At 62.6% G+C, this 19,315-nt stretch overlaps 2 protein-coding genes across 5 annotated transcripts in view; one reads left to right on the forward strand and one right to left on the reverse strand.

Moving 5' to 3' along the window:
• The first annotated feature begins 387 nt into the window (after nt 1-387).
• Nucleotides 388-8,730, forward strand: COMP (cartilage oligomeric matrix protein). Its single transcript, XM_012443567.2, has 19 exons — nt 388-466; nt 726-811; nt 1,033-1,084; nt 1,473-1,645; nt 2,279-2,416; nt 2,682-2,756; nt 2,845-3,003; nt 3,081-3,185; nt 3,268-3,375; nt 3,560-3,719; nt 4,541-4,659; nt 4,898-4,950; nt 5,039-5,220; nt 5,334-5,512; nt 5,639-5,687; nt 6,105-6,301; nt 7,137-7,309; nt 8,308-8,447; nt 8,540-8,730. Exons 1-19 carry the CDS (start codon nt 388-390, stop codon nt 8,584-8,586), a joined length of 2,274 nt encoding a protein of 757 aa, XP_012298990.1. The 3' UTR covers nt 8,587-8,730.
• Nucleotides 8,731-14,068: 5,338 nt separating this feature from the next.
• The window catches only part of CRTC1 (CREB regulated transcription coactivator 1), a 92,453-nt gene continuing 87,206 nt past the window's right edge, over nt 14,069-19,315 (reverse strand). For 3 of the 4 annotated variants that reach the window (XM_064381615.1, XM_064381617.1, XM_064381614.1), the window contains 3 exons: nt 16,433-16,519; nt 15,666-15,846; nt 14,069-14,315 (listed from right to left, as the gene is read on the reverse strand). In XM_064381615.1, the coding sequence (XP_064237685.1) occupies nt 14,104-14,315; nt 15,666-15,846; nt 16,433-16,519 (480 nt within the window). In that variant the 3' untranslated portion in view covers nt 14,069-14,103. The remainder of the gene's footprint in view (nt 14,316-15,665; nt 15,847-16,432; nt 16,520-19,315) is intronic. The other variant, XM_064381616.1, reaches the window with a different exon arrangement.

Raw genomic sequence — 19,315 nt, forward strand, 5'->3', positions numbered from 1 at the left:
TTAAAAAAAATTGGCTGGCCATGGTGGTGCAGCCTGTAGTCCCAGCTACTTGCGAGACTGAGGCAAGAGGGTGCGATTTGCCACACCCCGTCTCAAAAAAAAAAAAAAAAAGTGAATGAAAGTGGGGGAGGTACCCCCTGACTCCCCGCCCCACCAGTTCTCTCCACAGATCCCGGGACTCAGTTTCCCCACCATGTCAGATTCAGCCGCGGGGGACTACACAAGGCATTCTGGGCGGGTCCTTGAACGCAGGGCCAGCGCCATCTGTTTACCTTGAGGCTGGACGCTGGGCAGGGCTGCGGTGGGCCGTCCCTGTGGCCGGCCGCGCCTTGGGGATAAATAGGCCCCGCGGGCCTCGTGGGCGGTAGACAGCGCCCCACCACCGCCATGGCCCCCGCCACAGCCTGCGTTCTTCTGTTCACCATGGCTGCCCTTGGCGTGTCTGGCCAGGCCCAGATCCCATCGGGTAAGCCGCATTAGCACCCGCGCCGTACCCACCGCCCCAAAAGGAATGCGGGACCCGTGAGAGGCCCGGGGTCCAGGCTGTTTGGGGGCTCACGGACTGTTCGCAGGGGACGTGCGGGGCACAGAAAGCAGGTGGCGGGACCGAGGCTGGAGGAGCGGAGTGGGGCGTCGGGTCCAGTGTCCGGGTCCGCTGCGGCAGTGGGAGTTGGTGGTGGGGTTCCCCTGCCCCATGACGCCTCACAGGTACCCTGTCGCCGCAGGCTCAGACTTGGGCCCGCAGATGCTGCGGGAACTGCGGGAAACAAACGCGGCGCTGCAGGACGTGCGAGAGCTGCTGCGGCAGCAGGTGCGGGGCCGGGTGCGGGGCAGGGAGTGCGGGGGAGCGGAAGGGGGTCTCGGTTCCCATCCAGGGGAGAGGAAGTCCCCGGAGGGCAGAGGGGAGCTGGGGAGGGAAGGGGGTCCGCGGGTAGAGAGTCCCCGGCGAAAAGAGAATCCGGGGCAGAGAAAGGGGAGACCCGAGGGACCAGGAGAGGTTGGGACTCCACTGATTCCACCCCACCCCTGCAGGTCAGGGAGATCACATTCCTGAAAAACACGGTGATGGAGTGTGACGCGTGCGGTGAGCGCGGCCGGGGCGGGTGGTAGAGAGAAGAGACGGGGAGACAGAGACACAGAGACAGACAGCGAGGAAAAGAGACGGAAGGAGATGGAGGCTGATGGAGAGGTGGAGGGAGACGAACGGGAATGACGGGGGAGGAACAGAGACAAAAAGAGACAGAGGCGGTGCGAGAGTTTTGGGGAAGTGAGAGACGCCACGGGGCAGGAAAGAGCAACAGAGACTCAGAGAGAGACCGGGGAGACCGTGCAAGCAGAGCGCGCAGCCCCGCCGGGGAGGGATCGCGGAGAGCGCCGGATTTCGGCCCGCCCTCGGGGCGGGAGCTGGAGGTAGGGGGAGAACTTCCAGCCCTGGGGCGTGGCCATGACCAGCCCCGCCACATCCCCCCCAGGGATGCAGCAGTCCGTGCTCACAGGCCCCCCGAGCGTGCGGCCCCTGCTCAGCTGCGCTCCTGGCTTCTGCTTCCCCGGCGTGGCCTGCATCCAGACCGAGAGCGGCGCGCGCTGCGGCCCCTGCCCCGCGGGCTTCACCGGCAACGGCTCGCACTGCACCGACGTCAACGAGGTGCGCCGACCCCGACACCCCACTACCCTGACGACCCCCTCTACCGCCCCCCAATCTCTCGCCGCCCCAGAGACCCCTTGCTCCACTCGGGGTGCTCGCCCCGACGACCCTCTCACATCCGGGGGCGCACAGCTGGACGATCTCCCTACCGCGGGGTGACGCCAACCCCGAGGACCATCCACATCACCACCCGGGACGCCCGCCCCCACGACCCCCTCCATAGCTAGTGACGCCCGCCCGGACGACTCCCACACCACCGGGGGTGATCCGACCCAGCTGCCCTCCTCGCCGCAGGGGGTCGCCAGTCCCAACGACACTTCCATAGCCCGGGAACGCACGCCCGGACGACCCCTGCTCCCCTGTGCTGGGGATGTGCGCCCTCATCCTTCCTCCCCTCGCCCATGAGGGAACAGCCCCTGGAGGCGCCCTCCTCTCCTCTCCCGGTTGCGCCCTTGCCGTCATCAAGACAAAGTCCCATCTGACCCCTGCGACAATTGCTTCCATCTCGCGTGGCGCACAGCACCAAGCGCTGGCTGATGGCCCTTGAACTTTCCAAATCCGAGATACTCCGAGGTGTGGCCCCCAGGGCCCAGCTGGAAGCCCTCTGACCCTCCGTGGCCCCTCCTCCCCCAGTGCAACGCCCACCCCTGCTTCCCCCGCGTCCGCTGTATCAACACCAGCCCGGGATTCCGCTGCGAGGCTTGCCCGCCGGGGTACAGCGGCCCCACCCACGAGGGCGTGGGGCTGGCCTTCGCCAAGGCCAACAAGCAGGTAAGGGGTGTGGGGGCCCCATTTTTGCAGCAGAAGGGAAGGGGGAGTCCATTTTGTTTACTAGTAAACTCCTCCTCCAGCCTCACGCACTTTTTCCAGACTCCTACCAGCGGGCGGGACAGGGAGAGGGGGGTCCGCTGCGCCAGGGCTGATCGATTGGGGGCAGGATGGAGGGGAGAAGGCAGGATGTAGAGGAAGCGTGGGCCAGGTGGGAGGTCCGGGGTGTCTGCGTGGGGTCGTGGCCTCTGAGATCCCCCTCCCCTAGGTTTGCACGGACATCAACGAGTGTGAGACCGGGCAACACAACTGCGTCCCCAACTCTGTGTGCATCAACACCCGGGTAAGGCCCGCCGGGGAGGAAGGACGGATCGCGGGAGGTGGGGCGAGGGGCCGGCGGCCTGCGCTGACCTCCAGCGGCGCGGGCGCAGGGCTCCTTCCAGTGCGGCCCGTGCCAGCCCGGCTTCGTGGGCGACCAGGCGTCCGGCTGCCAGCGGCGCGCGCAGCGCTTCTGCCCCGACGGCTCTCCCAGCGAGTGCCACGAGCATGCGGACTGCGTCCTGGAGCGCGATGGCTCGCGGTCGTGCGTGGTGAGTGCGGGGGGGCCGGGTGCGAGGCGGGCTTGGGGGGCGGCCACGCCGGGGCACCCACTTACTGTCTCTCGCAGTGTGCCGTCGGCTGGGCAGGCAACGGGATCCTCTGTGGCCGCGACACTGACTTGGACGGCTTCCCGGACGAGAAGCTGCGCTGCTCAGAGCGACAGTGCCGTAAGGTGGGTCAGGGCGGGGCGGGGCGGGGCGGGGCGGGAGGGACCTAATGACCACGCCCCTCACACCTGCTGTGCCCGCCCCCAGGACAACTGCGTGACGGTGCCCAACTCAGGGCAGGAAGATGCGGACCGCGATGGCATCGGAGATGCCTGCGACCCGGATGCCGACGGGGACGGGGTCCCCAATGAAAAGGTAGAGCTGTGGGCGGGGCCTAGGGAAGTGGTGGGGGTAGGCGTGGCTTGGATGAGGGGTGTGCTCTAGGAGGGGCGAGGGGTTCCTTGCAGAAGAGACCGGACCAAGGAGATTTGGGAATCTGAGGAGTGTGACCTTTGCCCTTCCCGACCTAATCCCACTCTTAACCCACCTTGTCACCCAGGACAACTGCCCGCTGGTGCGGAACCCAGATCAGCGCAATGCGGACGAGGACAAGTGGGGCGATGCGTGCGACAACTGCCGGTCCCAGAAGAACGACGACCAGAAGGACACAGACCAGGACGGCCGGGGCGATGCGTGCGACGACGACGTCGACGGCGACCGTGAGCTCGATGGGGGTGGGGGACGAGGAGAGGCGGCGGGCACCGAAGGGCGGGATTCGGCTCCGAGACCGGGCTTGGCTGGTTTTGGAAGCCGGATAGGGTGAGCTGGACTAGGGCGTCCTGGACCACAGACTGTGCTGGGGCGGCAGAAAACTGCAAGCCGGGCTGTGAGGCCGGGAAAAAGGCAGGAACGTTTGGAAGGGAAGGTGGTCAAATGCCGCAGGCAGGAAGTAAGAGGATAGAGATGCAAGCCTGGGGTTTAGGACCTGGGAGTTGACAATTTTACAGATAGGTACATAGGGGCTCAGGGTGGCACACATAGGCACCCAGCTGAGCCACCCTGGGAGTGAGGGCCGGTCCACCTCACTGGCCTTCCCTCAGATGGGCCCATCCATTCTTAAAGTTCCCGTGGCCCTGGCGCAGTGGCTCATGCCTGTAATCCCAGCACTTTGGGAGACTGAGGTGGGCAGATTACGAGGTCGGGAGTTCGAGACCAGCCTGGCCAACATGGTGAAACCCAGTCTCTACTAAAAATACAAAAATTAGCCTGGCGTGGTGGCGCGTGCCTGGAATCCCAGCTACTCAGGAGGCTGAGACAGGAGAATCACTTGAACCCGGGAGGTGGAGGTTGCAGTGAGTCAAGATCAAGTCACTGCACTCCAGCCTGGGTGACAAGAGCGAAACTGTCTCAAAAAAAAAAAAATAAAGTTCCCATGAAGCTGGGGCTCTGTCCCAGGCCAGTCTCAGGGCTGGCCCCACCCTAATGAAGTCATCCTGGCCTGGTCCCAATCTTGGGGTTCTCGTCCCGTGGGTTCCCGCAGGGATCCGCAACCAGGCGGACAACTGCCCCAGAGTACCCAACTCAGACCAGAAGGACAGTGATGGAGATGGTGTAGGGGATGCCTGCGACAACTGCCCCCAGAAGAGCAACCCGGACCAGGTGAGGGCAGGCCAGACTCCAGCTGGGTGAGGCCCCCGGGTAAGCTGCAGGTTGGTTTACCCAGCCCACAGCCCAGCTTAGAGCATTTCACACTGCCAGAGAAATGACCTCCCAGTCTGAGCAGCCTGGGGTGGGGGTTTCCTTGGGGTCAGGAGGACCTTCAGTGTGCGGCTGGGGTAGGTGGGAGGCTTTCTGATTTCCTCTGATTGTGGATCCTCGCATGCTGCCCCCCCCGCAGGGGGATGTGGACCACGACTTTGTGGGAGATGCTTGTGACAGCGATCAAGACCAGTAAGGAGGCTGCCTAGGGTGGGCGTCCGGGTAGCCCTTGACAAAACGCTCTGGAGAGCTGTCTCTGGATCCCACCTATCCACTCTAGGGACGGAGACGGACATCAGGACTCGCGAGACAACTGTCCCACAGTGCCTAACAGCGCCCAGCAAGACTCGGACCACGACGGCCAGGGTGATGCCTGCGACGACGACGACGACAACGACAGAGTCCCTGACAATCGAGACAACTGCCGCCTGGTGCCCAACCCCGGCCAGGAGGACTTGGACAGTACGGCGGGGGCGGGGCCTGCGGCGGGGGCGGGGCCCGTGGGGGCTCCTGCGGCGGGGTCTAGGGCGGGCGAGGCCTGACCCGAGCCCACGAGGGCGTCTCCCACCTCCCAGGGGACGGCGTGGGCGACGCGTGCCAGGGCGACTTTGATGCAGATAAGGTGGTAGACAAGATCGACGTGTGTCCGGAGAACGCTGAGGTCACCCTCACCGACTTCCGGGCCTACCAGACAGTCGTGCTGGACCCGGAGGGTGACGCGCAGATTGACCCCAACTGGGTGGTGCTCAACCAGGTGGGAGCGGAGTCCAAGTAGGGGGTGAGGGTAGCCCAGAACCCCCACAGCAAGGCCTATGCTGAGGACGGGGTGCCTAGGGCTGCCGCGGATAGCCTGAGGCCCTCCTTCCTTTGACCCCATCAGGGAAGGGAAATCGTGCAGACAATGAACAGCGACCCAGGCCTGGCTGTGGGTGAGAAGCGGGGAGCAGCGCAACCCTTCAGGGAGCCGGCTCAGAGGAGGGGCGGGCCCGGACTGAGGATGGGTGGGGCCAGAGGAGGGGCGGGCCCGGATCAAGAAAGAGCGAGGCCGGAGGGAGCGGGCCGGGTCTGAGGATGGGCGGGGCAAAGGGGGGCGGGCCCGGGTTCAGGAAGGGCGGGGCCAGAGGGGCCCCGCCCCGGGCTGAGGATAGGCGTAGCTGAGTGGGCCTGGACTCTGGAGGGGCGTGGCCAAGGGTAGATGGGGCGTGGCCAACTCTGGGCCCCGCGAGTGGGAATGCGGCGAGTCTGCAGGGAGATCTGGACTCAGGAGGCAGGTTCGGACTCTAGGTGCCAGATTCCGGGGGCTGGGGTTGGCGATCGGAAAGACCACTGCTCTCTCTCATTCCTAGGTTATACTGCCTTCAATGGCGTGGACTTCGAGGGCACGTTCCACGTGAACACTGCCACGGATGACGATTACGCGGGCTTCATCTTTGGCTACCAAGACAGCTCCAGCTTCTACGTGGTCATGTGGAAGCAGATGGAGCAGACGTACTGGCAGGCGAATCCCTTCCGCGCCGTGGCTGAGCCAGGCATCCAGCTCAAGGTACCAGGGTCCTGCCTGACCTCCGTGGTCCTCATGCCCTCCCATGATCCTCCCCACAACCCTTTACAACCCTTATAGCCCCCCAACCCCCCAGCCTCATACTATGGACCTTAGAGCGCTTCCGGCTCTCCTCTGGGCTCCCACAGTCCCCAAATCCTCCCAGTTCCTTGCACAAGCCTTGAACACTCCTAGGGTCCCTCAGTCTTCCTATGGACCCTACACCCTCTTGGAGAGCCCTGAACGATTTTTTTTTTGAGATGGAGTCTCACTCTGTTGCCCAGGCTGGAATGCAGTGACACGGTCTCAGCTTACTGCAACCTCCACCTCCTGGGTTCAAGTGATTCTCCTGCTGCAGCCTCCTGAGTAGCTGGGATTACAGATGCGCACCACCACGCCCGGCTAATTTTTGTATTTTTAATAGAGACGGGGGTTTCACCATGTTGGTTAAGCTGGTCTTGAACTCCTGACCTCATGATCCGCCCACCTCGGCCTCCCAAAGTGCTGGGGTTACAGGCATGAGCCACCGCGCCCAGACTTGTCCTGAACTTTTCCTTAGTCTTCAAGTCCTTCTGCAGAGTCCCCAGTCCTCCCAGACCCTGAACCTGCACATACAGACTCCCAAATCCTCTCATGAACATGCAGACCACTGCTGCCCTCCGTGACCTAGCCACAAGCTCCCATTTGGCCCCCAAAGAAGGCTTCCTTGTGGGTCTCTCATCCAGATCCCCCCTGGTTGCCTACCACCTGCTGCTCCCCCCTGTCTCTCCAGGAAGGTTTCTAGGGGGGGCTCCAGTGGCCCATGAGGTCTCTGATCCCCTTTCCTGGGCACTGGCAGGCTGTGAAGTCTTCCACGGGCCCTGGGGAACAGCTGCGGAATGCACTGTGGCATACAGGAGACACAGAGTCCCAGGTGCGGCTGCTGTGGAAGGACCCGCGAAATGTGGGCTGGAAGGACAAGATGTCCTATCGCTGGTTCCTGCAGCACCGGCCCCAAGTGGGCTACATCAGGTGGGTATTCCACCCTCTGCAATGGGCTGGGCTGGGGACACGTAGGCCCAGGTGGAAGTCCTCTGGCCAGGCAGGGGCTGTGTGACTCTGGTCCCCTAATCTGTACAATAGGAAGGATACAGGGCAGTTAGAATGAACTTAATGCTGGTCCAGGTGTGTGGCTCACACCTGTAACCCCATCACTTTGGAAAGCCAAGGTGGGAGGATCACTTGAGTCCAGGAGTTCGAGGCCAGCCTGGGTAACATAGTAAGACCCTGTCTCTACAAAAAAAAAAAAAAAAAAAAAATCAGGTCAGGCACAGTGGCTCATGCCTGTAATTCCAGCACTTTGGGAGACAGAGGCAGGTGGATTACCTGAGGTCAGGAGTTCGAGACCAGCCTGGCTAACATGGGGAAACCTGGTTTCTACTAAAAATACAAAAAAATTAGCCTGGAGTCCCAGCTACTCAGGAGGCTGAGACAGGAGAATTGCTTGAACCTGGGAGGTGAAGGTTGCAATGAGGTGAGATCGTGCCATTGCACTCCAGCCTGGGTGACAGTGAGACTCCGTCTCAAAATAAAAAAAGAAAAAAAAATTAGCCAGGCATGGTGGCACGTGCCTGCAGTCCCAGCTACTAGGGAGGCTGAGGTCACTTGAGTCTGGGAGTCGAGGCTGCAGTAATTGCACCACTGCACTCCAGCCTGGGTGACAGAGCAAGAACCTGGGCAGGCCACAGCACACGGTGCGTATCCAGCTAGAAATGGGGCCTCACCCAGCTTGTTCTTCAGTCTCCATTCCATGCTGCTAGCAAGCCCAGACGCTCTGTTTAGCACCAACTGTGTGCAGGGCCCTTGATGTCCACCACACAGGGAAACTGAGTCCCAGGGCAGAGGCCCCACCTGCTCTGAGTGCAGCCCAGTCGGGGGTACCCATCTTCCAGGGTTGGCCACTGAGGCCCTCAGAGGGAAGGGCCTGGCCCAGGTCCCAGTCCCCACCCCTCACTGTCTCTGACCCTCAGGGTGCGATTCTATGAGGGGCCTGAGCTGGTGGCCGACAGCAACGTGGTCTTGGACACGACCATGCGGGGTGGCCGCCTGGGGGTCTTCTGCTTCTCCCAGGAGAACATCATTTGGGCCAACCTACGTTACCGCTGCAATGGTGAGCCGAGGGCCAGCGGGGCGCGGGCGGGGAGTCTGCACACAGGCCCTGCTGGCCTTCTTAGCCCTCACCTGCCCACCCTCTCCCTGCAGACACTATCCCGGAGGACTATGAGACCCATCAGCTACGGCGAGCCTAGGGACCAGGGAGGGGACCCGCCGAGGGATGACGGCCACCCTTACCGAGGCTGGATGGGGCTCTGCACCCAGCCCCAAGGGGTGGCCGTCCTGAGGGGGAAGCGAGAAGGGCTCAGAAAGGACAAAATAAAGTGTGTGTGCGGGGAGCGGCGCTGTGCTTTTTGCTGCAGGGAGACAGTAGGGACAGGCCTCTGAGGGAGGGTCGGGCCAGGGGACCCCAAACCAAGGCCTCAGTGCTGCAGCTGCTGGTGAGTGCCAGTGGCCTGGCGGGGATGGTCCAACTGTGATTTGGTATTTGGGGAGGCCCCCAAGTCTGCCGCCTTGACCCACCCCCCTCGTGATCACGGGCCTGGATGCCAGCCATGGACGAGCTGAGACCCCTGATACAGGGGCTGGGTTCGCAGTCACCCCCAGATATGGGGATCCCTCCCCTTGCCTGGTCTGGTGTGTGTGTGTGTATGTTCAGAAGGGCCAAGGCACCTGCCAGGTGCACCTGCCACACCCACGTGTCATCCCTGAGGGAGGAGGTAGGGGCTTGGGAAAAAGAGGAGGAGCCAGTGACGAAAACGTTGGATTTTTATTATGTTTCATTACAAAGGATGCAAAGGTACAAAGACAAAAGCGGCCGCGCCAGAGGATGGGGCAGGGACGGCCGAGTGCGCCCTGAGCCGCCTGCCCCCGCCCGCTGTGGCCGCCCACGATCACGGCCCACGGGACATCCGTGGCAAAGTATACATGCTGGGGTTGGGGGAGAGCCAGCCTGGGCACAGAGGGGCACAGGCGGGAAAAGGGCTCGGACCAGCGGGTTTGCATATATCAGTGGGGCCACGCAGCCCCTTGGGGGCAGTTTCCTACTTGGTCACAGCAGGGCCAGCGGATCTTGGCTGCCAAAGCCCTCCCTCCCCAGGCCTGGTGGCCAAGGCCATGGCTAAGTCCCCTTGTCCCTGGTGGGCAGGAGGTCAGAAGTGCTTGATGGCTGGGCTACGCTGGGCACGGATTGGCCTCAAATTCCAGAACACTTCAAGACGGGGGCCACCCCCAAACCCCAACACGTGCCACCTGTCCCTGGCTCCTGGGGATGGGGTGCTGGCCAGGAGTCCAGAAGGTGGACAGAGCCTCTGGAATCGTTGGAGCCAGCACCACCCCAAGGCCCAGCCCCTGCCCCCTATCCTGCCCAGGAGGAGCCTGGGGCCTGAGACCTGCAAGTCTGAGAAAGTGACAGGAGAAAAACTGAGGCTTGGGTCACGAGGCACTGGCTCCTGCCCCACCCTTGCCCTCAGGACCTCCGCAGCACCCAGGCCTGGTGGTGCAGCTTACCAGCTTACTCCACCTCCTGCTCCCAAGGGGAATGTGGTGTCTGTGGCCAGTGGGGGTGGGTGGACACCTGTGCCACATGGAGGGGTATGGAGTGCCTGACCTCTGCCTGGTCAGGACCCCGGAAGGCCAAGACCCACGGAGAACAGGACACTTGGCTCAGGTGGAGCTGGCTGGGAAACATCCCAGGGACCCCCAAATCACATGCCGCAAGATCCCCCCAGGAAATGGAGGCCCCTGGTCCATGGTGAATGGGGGTAGAAAGAGACCCAGGTGGAGCTGGCTGGGAAACATCCCAGGGACCCCCAAATCACATGCCGCAAGATCCCCCCAGGAAATGGAGGCCCCTGGTCCATGGTGAATGGGGGTAGAAAGAGACCCAGGTGTCCACGTAGCCCAGGCAGGCCTCCCAGGGTGAGGGAGGGGCCAAGTCTTGCCCCTGCTCTCAGGCTGCACGCCCTGTCCTAGAGCACCACCTGCAGGTGACAGGCCAGGCCCGGGGGCACCTCTGTGCCATCGGTTTGTGGCCCTTGCCCTGAAAGCCCGTGTCCCACCCCACATGGTGGGCCCCTCGGCCTCTGAGACGGCTCCATCAGGACCCAGTGAAGGTGATGGGAGCTGCTGTTTTCAGGGCCAGGCGACAGAGGACCCCCTAATACTGCTGGACTTCATTCTGCCAGCCTATCCCTGGTCGGGGGACTCCTTGGAAATACAGAAACCTCAGGAAGCAGGTCGCAGCCAGAGTTAGGATGTTTGGTTAAAAACCAGCTCAAGGCCCGCCTGACGGGGGCGCCAGAGCCCCCTCTAGGGACGGGTCCTGCCGAGGATGGTCAGGCCTGGGACACTGGGCAGAAGTGGCTCACACCTGTAGCCTCAGAACTTTGGGAGGCCAAGGAGGGAGGATTGCTTGAGCCCAGGAGTTCGAGACCAGCCTGGGCAACACAGCAAGATCCCATCTAAAAAAATAAAATAGAAGCAACCCATGGGCCTCTGGCAGGCTCCTGTCCCAAGTGACCAGGCTAGGGCGAGGTCCCAGCTCACAGCCCCCAAGCCTGACATCCAGGCCCCAGCAGGAGGGATGGATGGACATGGGGGACCCTCCTGGCTAGGGGTCCTCCCGGGAGCTTGGCCCCCTGAAGAAATCAGACCAAACACACCAATGCCAATACCCTCCTCCCCAGAGCTGAAAACCCGCAAGCAGGGCCCTGATGCAGGCAGAGAACCCGCTTCCCTGGAGGACTCAGAGAGAGGCTGACCTGGGGCTCCACCCTCCACCTACAAGACTTGCCACCCTGGGGAGTGACGGAGGGAAACAGGCAGGTGGGGACATCATGGTCTCAGGAGAGCCCTGCCCGAACGTCATCTTAGGGGACCGGTGTGCACAGCGCAGGGGCTGCAGAAGCCAGGAGCACGTGGGGTGGGTGGGTGGGGAGCATCCTCTGACCCATCGTGGACCAAGTATCCGGGCCTGACCAAAGACGTAGGCAGCGGGTCTATGTACACACCACAGCCCCCCACATGGGTCTGTCCCTCAGGAAGCAGCTCGCCAAATCACAGCACGTTCACATCACAAAGCAAAAGGCTGATTCCCTTAAGCTGTCTTGTTTCAGAAAGTCTTGGCAATTCAAGAATATGTAGTAGTGATATTTTTAAAAACCCACAGATACACACACACAAAAGGCTGTGATGCAGACCCTGGGAGGCCTGCCCAAGTCCAAGAGGGGCGTGAACCCTTCTGGAACGCAGGGACACCCGGCTGCTGGCTCCTGGCTGGGCCCCAGGGACCCGCGTGAGCCCCACCTTCCCTGGAAGCTAGGACCTCAGTCCACCAGGTTCTCATTGGAAGAGAACTCTGTAACGGACCGAGGTCTTCATGTTGGCACAATGGCACCGTGCACTTGGCCTCGGGATGCTGGAAACCGGCTTCCAGCCTGGGACGCTCTGAGGTGGGGCCCCTCCTCTCCTGTCTACACCAAAGGCCGGAGGCTGGACAGATGGGGAATGAGGGCTGATGAGGTTTCCTAGTGAGGTCCTCAATGCCTTGTTTTGAAAACCGCATCCAGGCGGGTTGCTTGTAATTTTAAGGCCATTTTTTAAAAGTCCCACATACAAGTCTAATGATAATCAAACTCTCCTATGTACATGTAGTTTTTCTTAAAAAAAAAAAAAAGTCCCCGCTGTCTGCCTCCAGCCTCTGTTGTGGTAAAAGAAAGGGGTCTTGACTCAGACAGACACCGTGTCCCCCCACCCTGTACCTCGGCACAAGACGGCAATGGAAGCAACTGACCAGGAGCCTTCTCCTGAGCGGCCTCTTGCACGTACGCTAACAGCGATGCCCGGGAGAGAGAGGGACAATGGCCGCTAGGATCAAACCCAGCTCCCGAGGACAGAGGCCAGGGTGCCCAGGACCCCAGTGAAAGCGGCGGCCATGACACCACAAAGAAACGCACCCAGTAGAAGGCGCTGGCCGGGCAGGCAGGGGCGAGTGAGAGCCACAGTGCAGTTTTGGGGGGATCGGAACAGCGGTTCCTATTCCAAGAACAGCAGAAAACAAAGCCAGTCCCGACGCCTCCCTCGAAGGGCCTGTGGTATGGAGGGGCTAGGAGGCTCCCAGGTGCCCCAACCGTCATCCTGGCTTCAGAGGTGCTCCTGAAACCTGCCACTAAAACGCACACTGCTGTGTGTCTCCACGTCCACCTGCCACGACTCTGAGCTACCAAGGGGTGGTCGGCAGACCACGCTGCCTGAAAGAGGGGGCGTGGCTGGGAGCCGGAGGGTTAGTGGGGAGGGGACAAATGCCAGCCCCACTCAGGTTCTCAGGGAGGACCATGGGACTCATCTCGGGGACCCTTGCTCCCTGCCAGCTCTCATGGAGCAGAGAGGTCTCGGCCACCACTGGTCACGGGGTCTTCACACACACATACAAGGACTGGGAGGCACCTCTGGGAGAGGCCGGCGGGGCTGGGTCTTCAAGAGACCCTCAATAAAAGTCAAGGCCCCTTTACGGAAGTCGGGGACGTGGCCCTGGCGGAGGTGCCTCCGGCTACTGTGAGCTCCTGCCAAGTCCCTGCCCGGCCCCGCCCGACTAGCCCTTTCATTTTGAGATAACTTGGGGTGAAACCCCAAAGCCAGACACACCGCTTAGACTCGGGTGGGTGGCGGGCTGCTCTGGGGTATGTGGCCTCCAATTCCAGCTAGCTTAAAAAATAGGTAAGGTTGGATTTCTGGAATAAAAAACATGCTCTCAGCAAAGTGTTGCTTTAAAAGGTTAAGCGACTCGTCTGCAACCAAAATGTAATAGAAACAAAGGAAAAGAATCACAATGAAACTCACCCGGCCACCTCTCCCTGAACCTTAAATTGACAGCATCTGTGACAGGACCGGTGACCAGGACAGGAGGATTGTAAAGCCCCAGGAGGTAACCCTGCCTCTGCCTGTGAGCCCTCACGGGCCTCCCGGTCATTTCCCGGCAAAGGCGGCCATCGAAGGGCCTGCCTGGGTGAGGCGGGCTTGAAGGGAATGGAGACCGGGCGAGGAGGGCCGTGGGGTCCGCCGCCCCGCATGCTCTGTCCACTGCGCCTGCCGCGGTGGATGCCAGGGCTCTGTGTGTGCTCAGAAATATAAAAGACAGCCGTCAAAATAGTGTTTATTTCACTTTGCGTCTGCCCCGTGCTCTGGCGCCTCCTCCCTGGGGCGGCGTGTGGGGCTCACTCTCTATCTGACCACGGGCTGGGGGTGGCGGATGGGTTGGGGGACCAGGAACTGAGGAAGGCAGTGAGAGCTGGACAAACAGTCGGAAAATGCACCGCGGCCCACAGCGCCGGCGGACCATGCGCGCCCGTCCCGAGCCTGCCCGCCACGCCAGGAGCCGACACTTCCCGCATCATACAGGGGACAACAGCTCAGGCCCCGGGGCTGGGGGCGAGGGAGCCGATGCAGGGAGGGTCTGTGGGGGCGGGGGCTCATGGCCTCCCATCCCAGCCCTGCCCCGGGTGGGCGGGCGGGTGGGTGGACGGCCCAGCTCGCGGCCTCGCGATTGGGCTTCGCGGGAGGTGGACAACCGGGGGCGGGCTGGCGGGGGCGCTTGGCGGCATTGCAAGCTCAGAATCACAAGCTCGGCCGTTGGCGAGGGACGGAGCGTGGCCGTCCCCAGGCTGGGGAGGCGCCGTCGGGACAGCTGAGCGGCAGGTGCCGGGCGTGCCCGCTCACAGGCGGTCCATCCGGAAGGTGTCCTCGGTGGCTGGGTCGGCCAGAACCATGTCGGGGTCATTGAGCATGTGCAGTCCGTCGAGGGTCAGGGGGTCAATCTTGAGTTCATCCAGGGGAAATTGGCTGTCGGAGTCGAAGCTGACGTCGCCGACCCCAGCCAGAGAGCTGGTCAGTTCTTTAGAGAGGCTGGGGGGGGACTCTCCTGTCACTGGGGATGGAGTGGGGACAAAAGGCACTGCTTAGCCCTGGCTCCATCACCTGCATCCATGGGCCAGCCCAGGCATGCCCAGCGGGTGACTCTGTCCCCTGGGGATGCTGGCACTGCCTGGGGATATTCTGGCTGTCACAACTGGGGGAGGGGATGCTACCAGCACACGAGATGCTACTCAGCACCCTACAGGGCCTGGATCTCAGAGACCAGTCTGGCCCCAGACATCAGCAGCACCAGGAGAAGTCTCAGGCCAAGGGCTGTGTTACGGACGCAAGTCAGCGTGACCTGGCGGGAGCAGGGACCTCGCTGGCTCTGCCATGAGGTCTGCTCAGCATGAGTCACTGAGAAGCAGTCTCGGGTGACTGTGGGGACCCAGCTGCTGCTGGAGCTGAAGGGAATCCTCGGTTCCCCCACAAAAACCCAGGATTAAACCTGGGCTTCAGCCTGTACTCAAGTTTCCAGGTCTGAGAAATGGGTCTGAAAAGCCCTGTCTTTCTGGGCTCTTGAGGCCACCCCAGTGGTCGGATTCCTAGATTCGTCTTCTCCTGAGTCTGCGGCTGGCTCGTCCACCCTTGAATTTCTCGCTAACTGCTGCCTACGCCCACGGGTGGGAAGGAGGTGCTGGATTCTGCACTCAGAGCCCAGGCCACAGTCGGGGGCACTAAATATGGACCCTTCCAGCCTGGAAGAGGCCAGTGAGGACCGCCAGGGGGTGTCACCCTCATTTCGGCAGCGCTGGCTCGTAAGGGAATCACCTTCTTCACGGGGGAGAACAAGTCGGGGTGGCCGTGGGAGCGTCTGGGTTCTGTGCGAGACAGAGCTGGGTCTTCCTGACATGTGCCACGCAGGACGGGGCTGGCTTGTCCTCAGGACCCCAGGCACTGTGCTCAGACTGCTTGGGTGTGGTGGTCACAGTGCCTCACGGCCCTTACCCGTCAGCTGGCTGCCCAGGCTGGGCTCCCCAGGCAGGGCCGACCCCACTGCCATCCATAGCTCTGGCGCATACTCAGCTGACAGGTCAGTGGCCTTGGCAGGGGACACCGTGCACACCCAGCTGTCTGACCTTTACCCGGGCTGCGTGGCCAGACAGGAGGCCACAGAGAGGGGAAGAGCGATCAGCTCTATCCCATGCACGGGGCATCTGGTCCAGGGGCGTCTCCCTGGCCTGAGGTCCAGGGGCAAGTCGAGTTGGGGAAAGAGGGAGCATGGCCTCCTCAGGCCCCTGTCGAGCTTGGGTCACAGCCCCAGCTCTGTCAACCCTCCTGCTGCGGGGCAGGGGTCTCTGGCTGTCTCCGCATGGGCTAAGGCCCCGTGGGGCGCCGCACAGGTGCCCCGGCCTGGCCTCACCTGTGAGGATGATGTTGGGGATGCCACTGTGGCTGGCGTAGCCCAGCTGCTGTGAGTCCGGCAGGCTCCCGTGGCTGCCCGTGAGGCCCATCATGGCCGCCTGCGAGTAGTTGAGCGTGGAGCCGGGGCTGTACAGGCTGCTGGAGCTGATGGCGTTCTCCATCATGTTGAACTGCTCCAGCTGGGAAGGGAGGCATACCGGGTCGTGAGGGCCACTGTGGGCCTGGCTGGCCTGCCCGCAGCTGGGGATGCCGCCCCTGCAGGATGCCCAGCACCCAGGCTGCCGAGCACAAGCCCCGTTCCCCCCGTTGCCTGGGGCCTCCTCGCCACCCCGAAGGCTGGCTGGATGAATGGATGAATGAATGAGCGAGTGAGTGAGCAGGCCTTGGATGCCCACGATCCTGGCCTCCACGAAAAGCCAGCAAGACCTCCCGGCAAACCCACGTGCATGGTCCATGCCAAGGCGCCGTGTCCACAGCCACGGTCCCATCCCTGCCTGGCCCGGCGTTTGCTGCCTGCCCCTCACCCTCTGTCCTCGGCCTCCGCTCTGTGGGTGGGCGCAGACCTCAGGAGGCAGCACTAGGCCACCCCTGCCGGGCCCTCAGCCTCTGTAGCCCACAGATGGGACAGGGCGGGGGCCGAGAGGCAAAGCTGAGGGGCAGGCAGGGGCCCCCCAAGAGCACGTGCAGCCCTGACTCGCAAGGCCCAGGTCCTAGCGAGCGTCTGTCCTGGGCACCGGCAGGCTGGCAGCCTGGGCGCCCGCTCACCTGGTGGGACAGAGCATTGGCCTGCCTGGCCGCCATCTGCTGCTCATAGTACGCGTCCCCAAACACGCTGCCCAGGGTGGAAGTGTGCTGCAGACAGAAGAGAGGCCTGCTGTGGTCACGGCCCGAGGCCAGGCGGGAAGTTGGCACCTCCCAAGCCCGGCTGGAAGACAAGAGGCCCCTGGAACTTCCCAGATGGTGCCTGGGATGGCAGGAGGCTGATGATTATGCTTGTTTTGGGGTTCTGGGGGTGCTCCCCATTCTGGATGCTCCTGGGAGGCTTCTGTACCCCGAACCTCTCTCCCCAAGGCCCCACCCCCATCTCTCCTCAAGCCTGGAAAAGGGCGACTCCACTTCCATTATAGGGAAGTTGGGGGCCACAGGGATGAGGAACCGCCACCCAACAGGGCCCAGTGGAGAATGTGTCACCGTGGCCAAGGCAGGAGTTGCCCAGGCGTCACATTCAGGAAGGAAGGTGCACTTGGTGACTCCTGACGGGTCCCCAGGGAGACAAAGGACAGGACAAAGGCCACGTACATGGACAGGACGGGTGCGGAGCCAGCCACCAGCCGAGAGCGCACAGGACAGGCATGGGGAGAGCCCCCACCCGGGGCTGCAGACCCGGGGGACCCGGGGCCCTACTCCTGCTCTCTGAGGCCAGGGGGGCTCTCAGAGACAGGGGAAAGGGGCTGTCCCTGTGGCAGGAGCAGGGGCGAGGGGACCTTATGTGTGGTGGAGACGCTAGAAAGGGAACACTCGGAGCCCCTGCCCAAGAGATGGTGGGATGAGGCCTGGCTGGGGTGTGGAGGCGAGGAGAGGGGTGGCCGCTAGCAAGGCCTTTGGAACCACAGCTGCAGTGTGACCTTGTGGCTGCCAGAGGCCTGGCAGCATCCCGGGTGCTGGGAGCTCCAGCTGGTGTCCCCTCCATGGGACACGGGGGCCCCAGGAAGCCACTGCCCCACAGCCACTCTCAGAGCTACAGCATAAGGCATGTGCCCTGCAAGCCGTCCTGGTGAGCGTCTCCACAGACCCAACGCCCTGGCTCTCCTCCTGATCTGAGCTTTGTTCTAGAACGATCCCAACCCCTGGGTCTCTGGCCTCAGTCCCAGAGAGGGGCTGGCCACAAACCCACCGGCTGCTCCTGGTGGTCAGCGGGCGGACAGCAGAGACAGACACACTCACCCTGGGGCGAGGGGGCTTGTGAGGTTGGACGTCCCATTCAAATGCCAGGGAAGAGGTAAAGAGCGGAGCCGAGGAAGGGAAGGCCAGTCCGTGTGGCAAACACATTATCTTGGCCCTAAAAATCAACAGCTCCAGGTTTTGGAAACAAGGACCGGAAGCTTATGGCTGGGTTTGCCGGAGTCGAGGGAGGCAGGCAATGGGTAAGTAACATCATGGCTGCCGTGGGTCTAGACCAAGGCCGGGTCTGTCCTGGGGCTCGCGGTGTGGGGTGGGACCAAGCTTCCAGGGTGGCACCTGACCCTGTCCCCGTGGCCTTGGGCTCAGAATGGCCTGGCACACGCCGGGGGCGGTTGAGGTTTCCCTGTGAGGCTGCCACGGGACGAGATGGGATGCAGGGACGAGAGCTTCCCTCTACCAGGGACAGGGATGGCTTCAGGGCCCTGGGCACAGCAGTGGCTCTAGGGGCTTGCCAGAACGGTGAGCTCAGAAGTCGGGAGAAAGCCACAACCTGGACCAAATGGCAGCTGCCTGCGGCCCCCCAGAGTGCCTGCTTGAGGCCGGGCACAGCAGGTGTGGGGTGGGCTGGGCCTGTGGGACTGATGGGCGAGTCCTCGGAGACCCAGAGCAGAGGGAAGGCAGGTCTGCCTCCGCCTAGAACCATCTGCCCCTAAGAACCCCATCCTGACGTCCCCGCACCTCCGTGAGCCACCTGACTCCCGCACCAGCGCACGACGGACAGGACATACAGAGAGGGGCTTGCCGAGACCGTCCCTTGCTCGCTGTCCGGCAGACTAACCCGCTCTGGCTGGGGCCCGAGAATTCATCAACCATTCAGTGACTCTCTCCTGAGAGAAACTGGTTTGACCCCTAACTCCTGTCCTGTCTCACACGCAAGACAGACCTCACTCAGGAACCAGCCCCACCTGGGCTGCCCGCCTGAGACGGGCCCCACCTGCCGCTTCTGCAGCCCCTCCAGCCCCGTCCCCAACACAACGAGACCAGACACATTGCCAGAGCCCAAGAGCCCAGAGGGCCGGTGTGGACAGACCGAGCGTGTGCAGACACCAGGCTGACCCCCATGCTGCCTCGAGACCACTGCTGCCACCCCAACTCGCCTCCAGAGCAGGGGACTACAGGTGGTGGCCCCAGACGGCCCCTGGCTGATGGGGCAGATGTCCCTACACTCGTGTGAGCTGGAGACGGGGCAGAGGGCTTCACTGTCCTTGTCTGTTGCGCTCACAGTTTGTGCCCTGGGACAAGGGAGCCTGACCTCAGCCCTGGAGGGCGACTCTTCTCTCTAGCTGGGAAGCAGGGATGAGAGCATCCCCTCTACCAGGCGTGGTGATGGCTTCACAGCCCCGCACACAGCAGTGGCTCGAGGGGCTTCTCAGCTTGGTGATGTTTTGTGGATGAGATGGTCCCAGGATAGTGGGGTTCTGGGGAGGCAATGCTGCCAGGATAAAAAAGTTGGGGGCCAGATGTTGGCCTGTGGGCACCCCTTCTCCCCCGACAGACGTTCTGGATGGAATGTGGGGTCTACTGGCCACAACTGATGTCCCAAAAGAACATGAGGAGGGGAGTGGGGAGCCAGGCTGGGCGCTTCCACCGGCCATGGACCAGGCTAGAGGGGCATTCCGAGGAACCTGAACCTGGGAGGGGCTGCGTCATCAGCGAGCCGGGGTCTTACAGTGCTGGGTGCAGCAG

The sequence above is a fragment of the Aotus nancymaae genome, unplaced genomic scaffold (assembly GCF_030222135.1).
Source record: "Aotus nancymaae isolate 86718 unplaced genomic scaffold, 86718_ANA_hifiasm-v0.15.2.pri h1tg000028l, whole genome shotgun sequence".
Lineage (NCBI taxonomy): Eukaryota > Metazoa > Chordata > Mammalia > Primates > Aotidae > Aotus > Aotus nancymaae.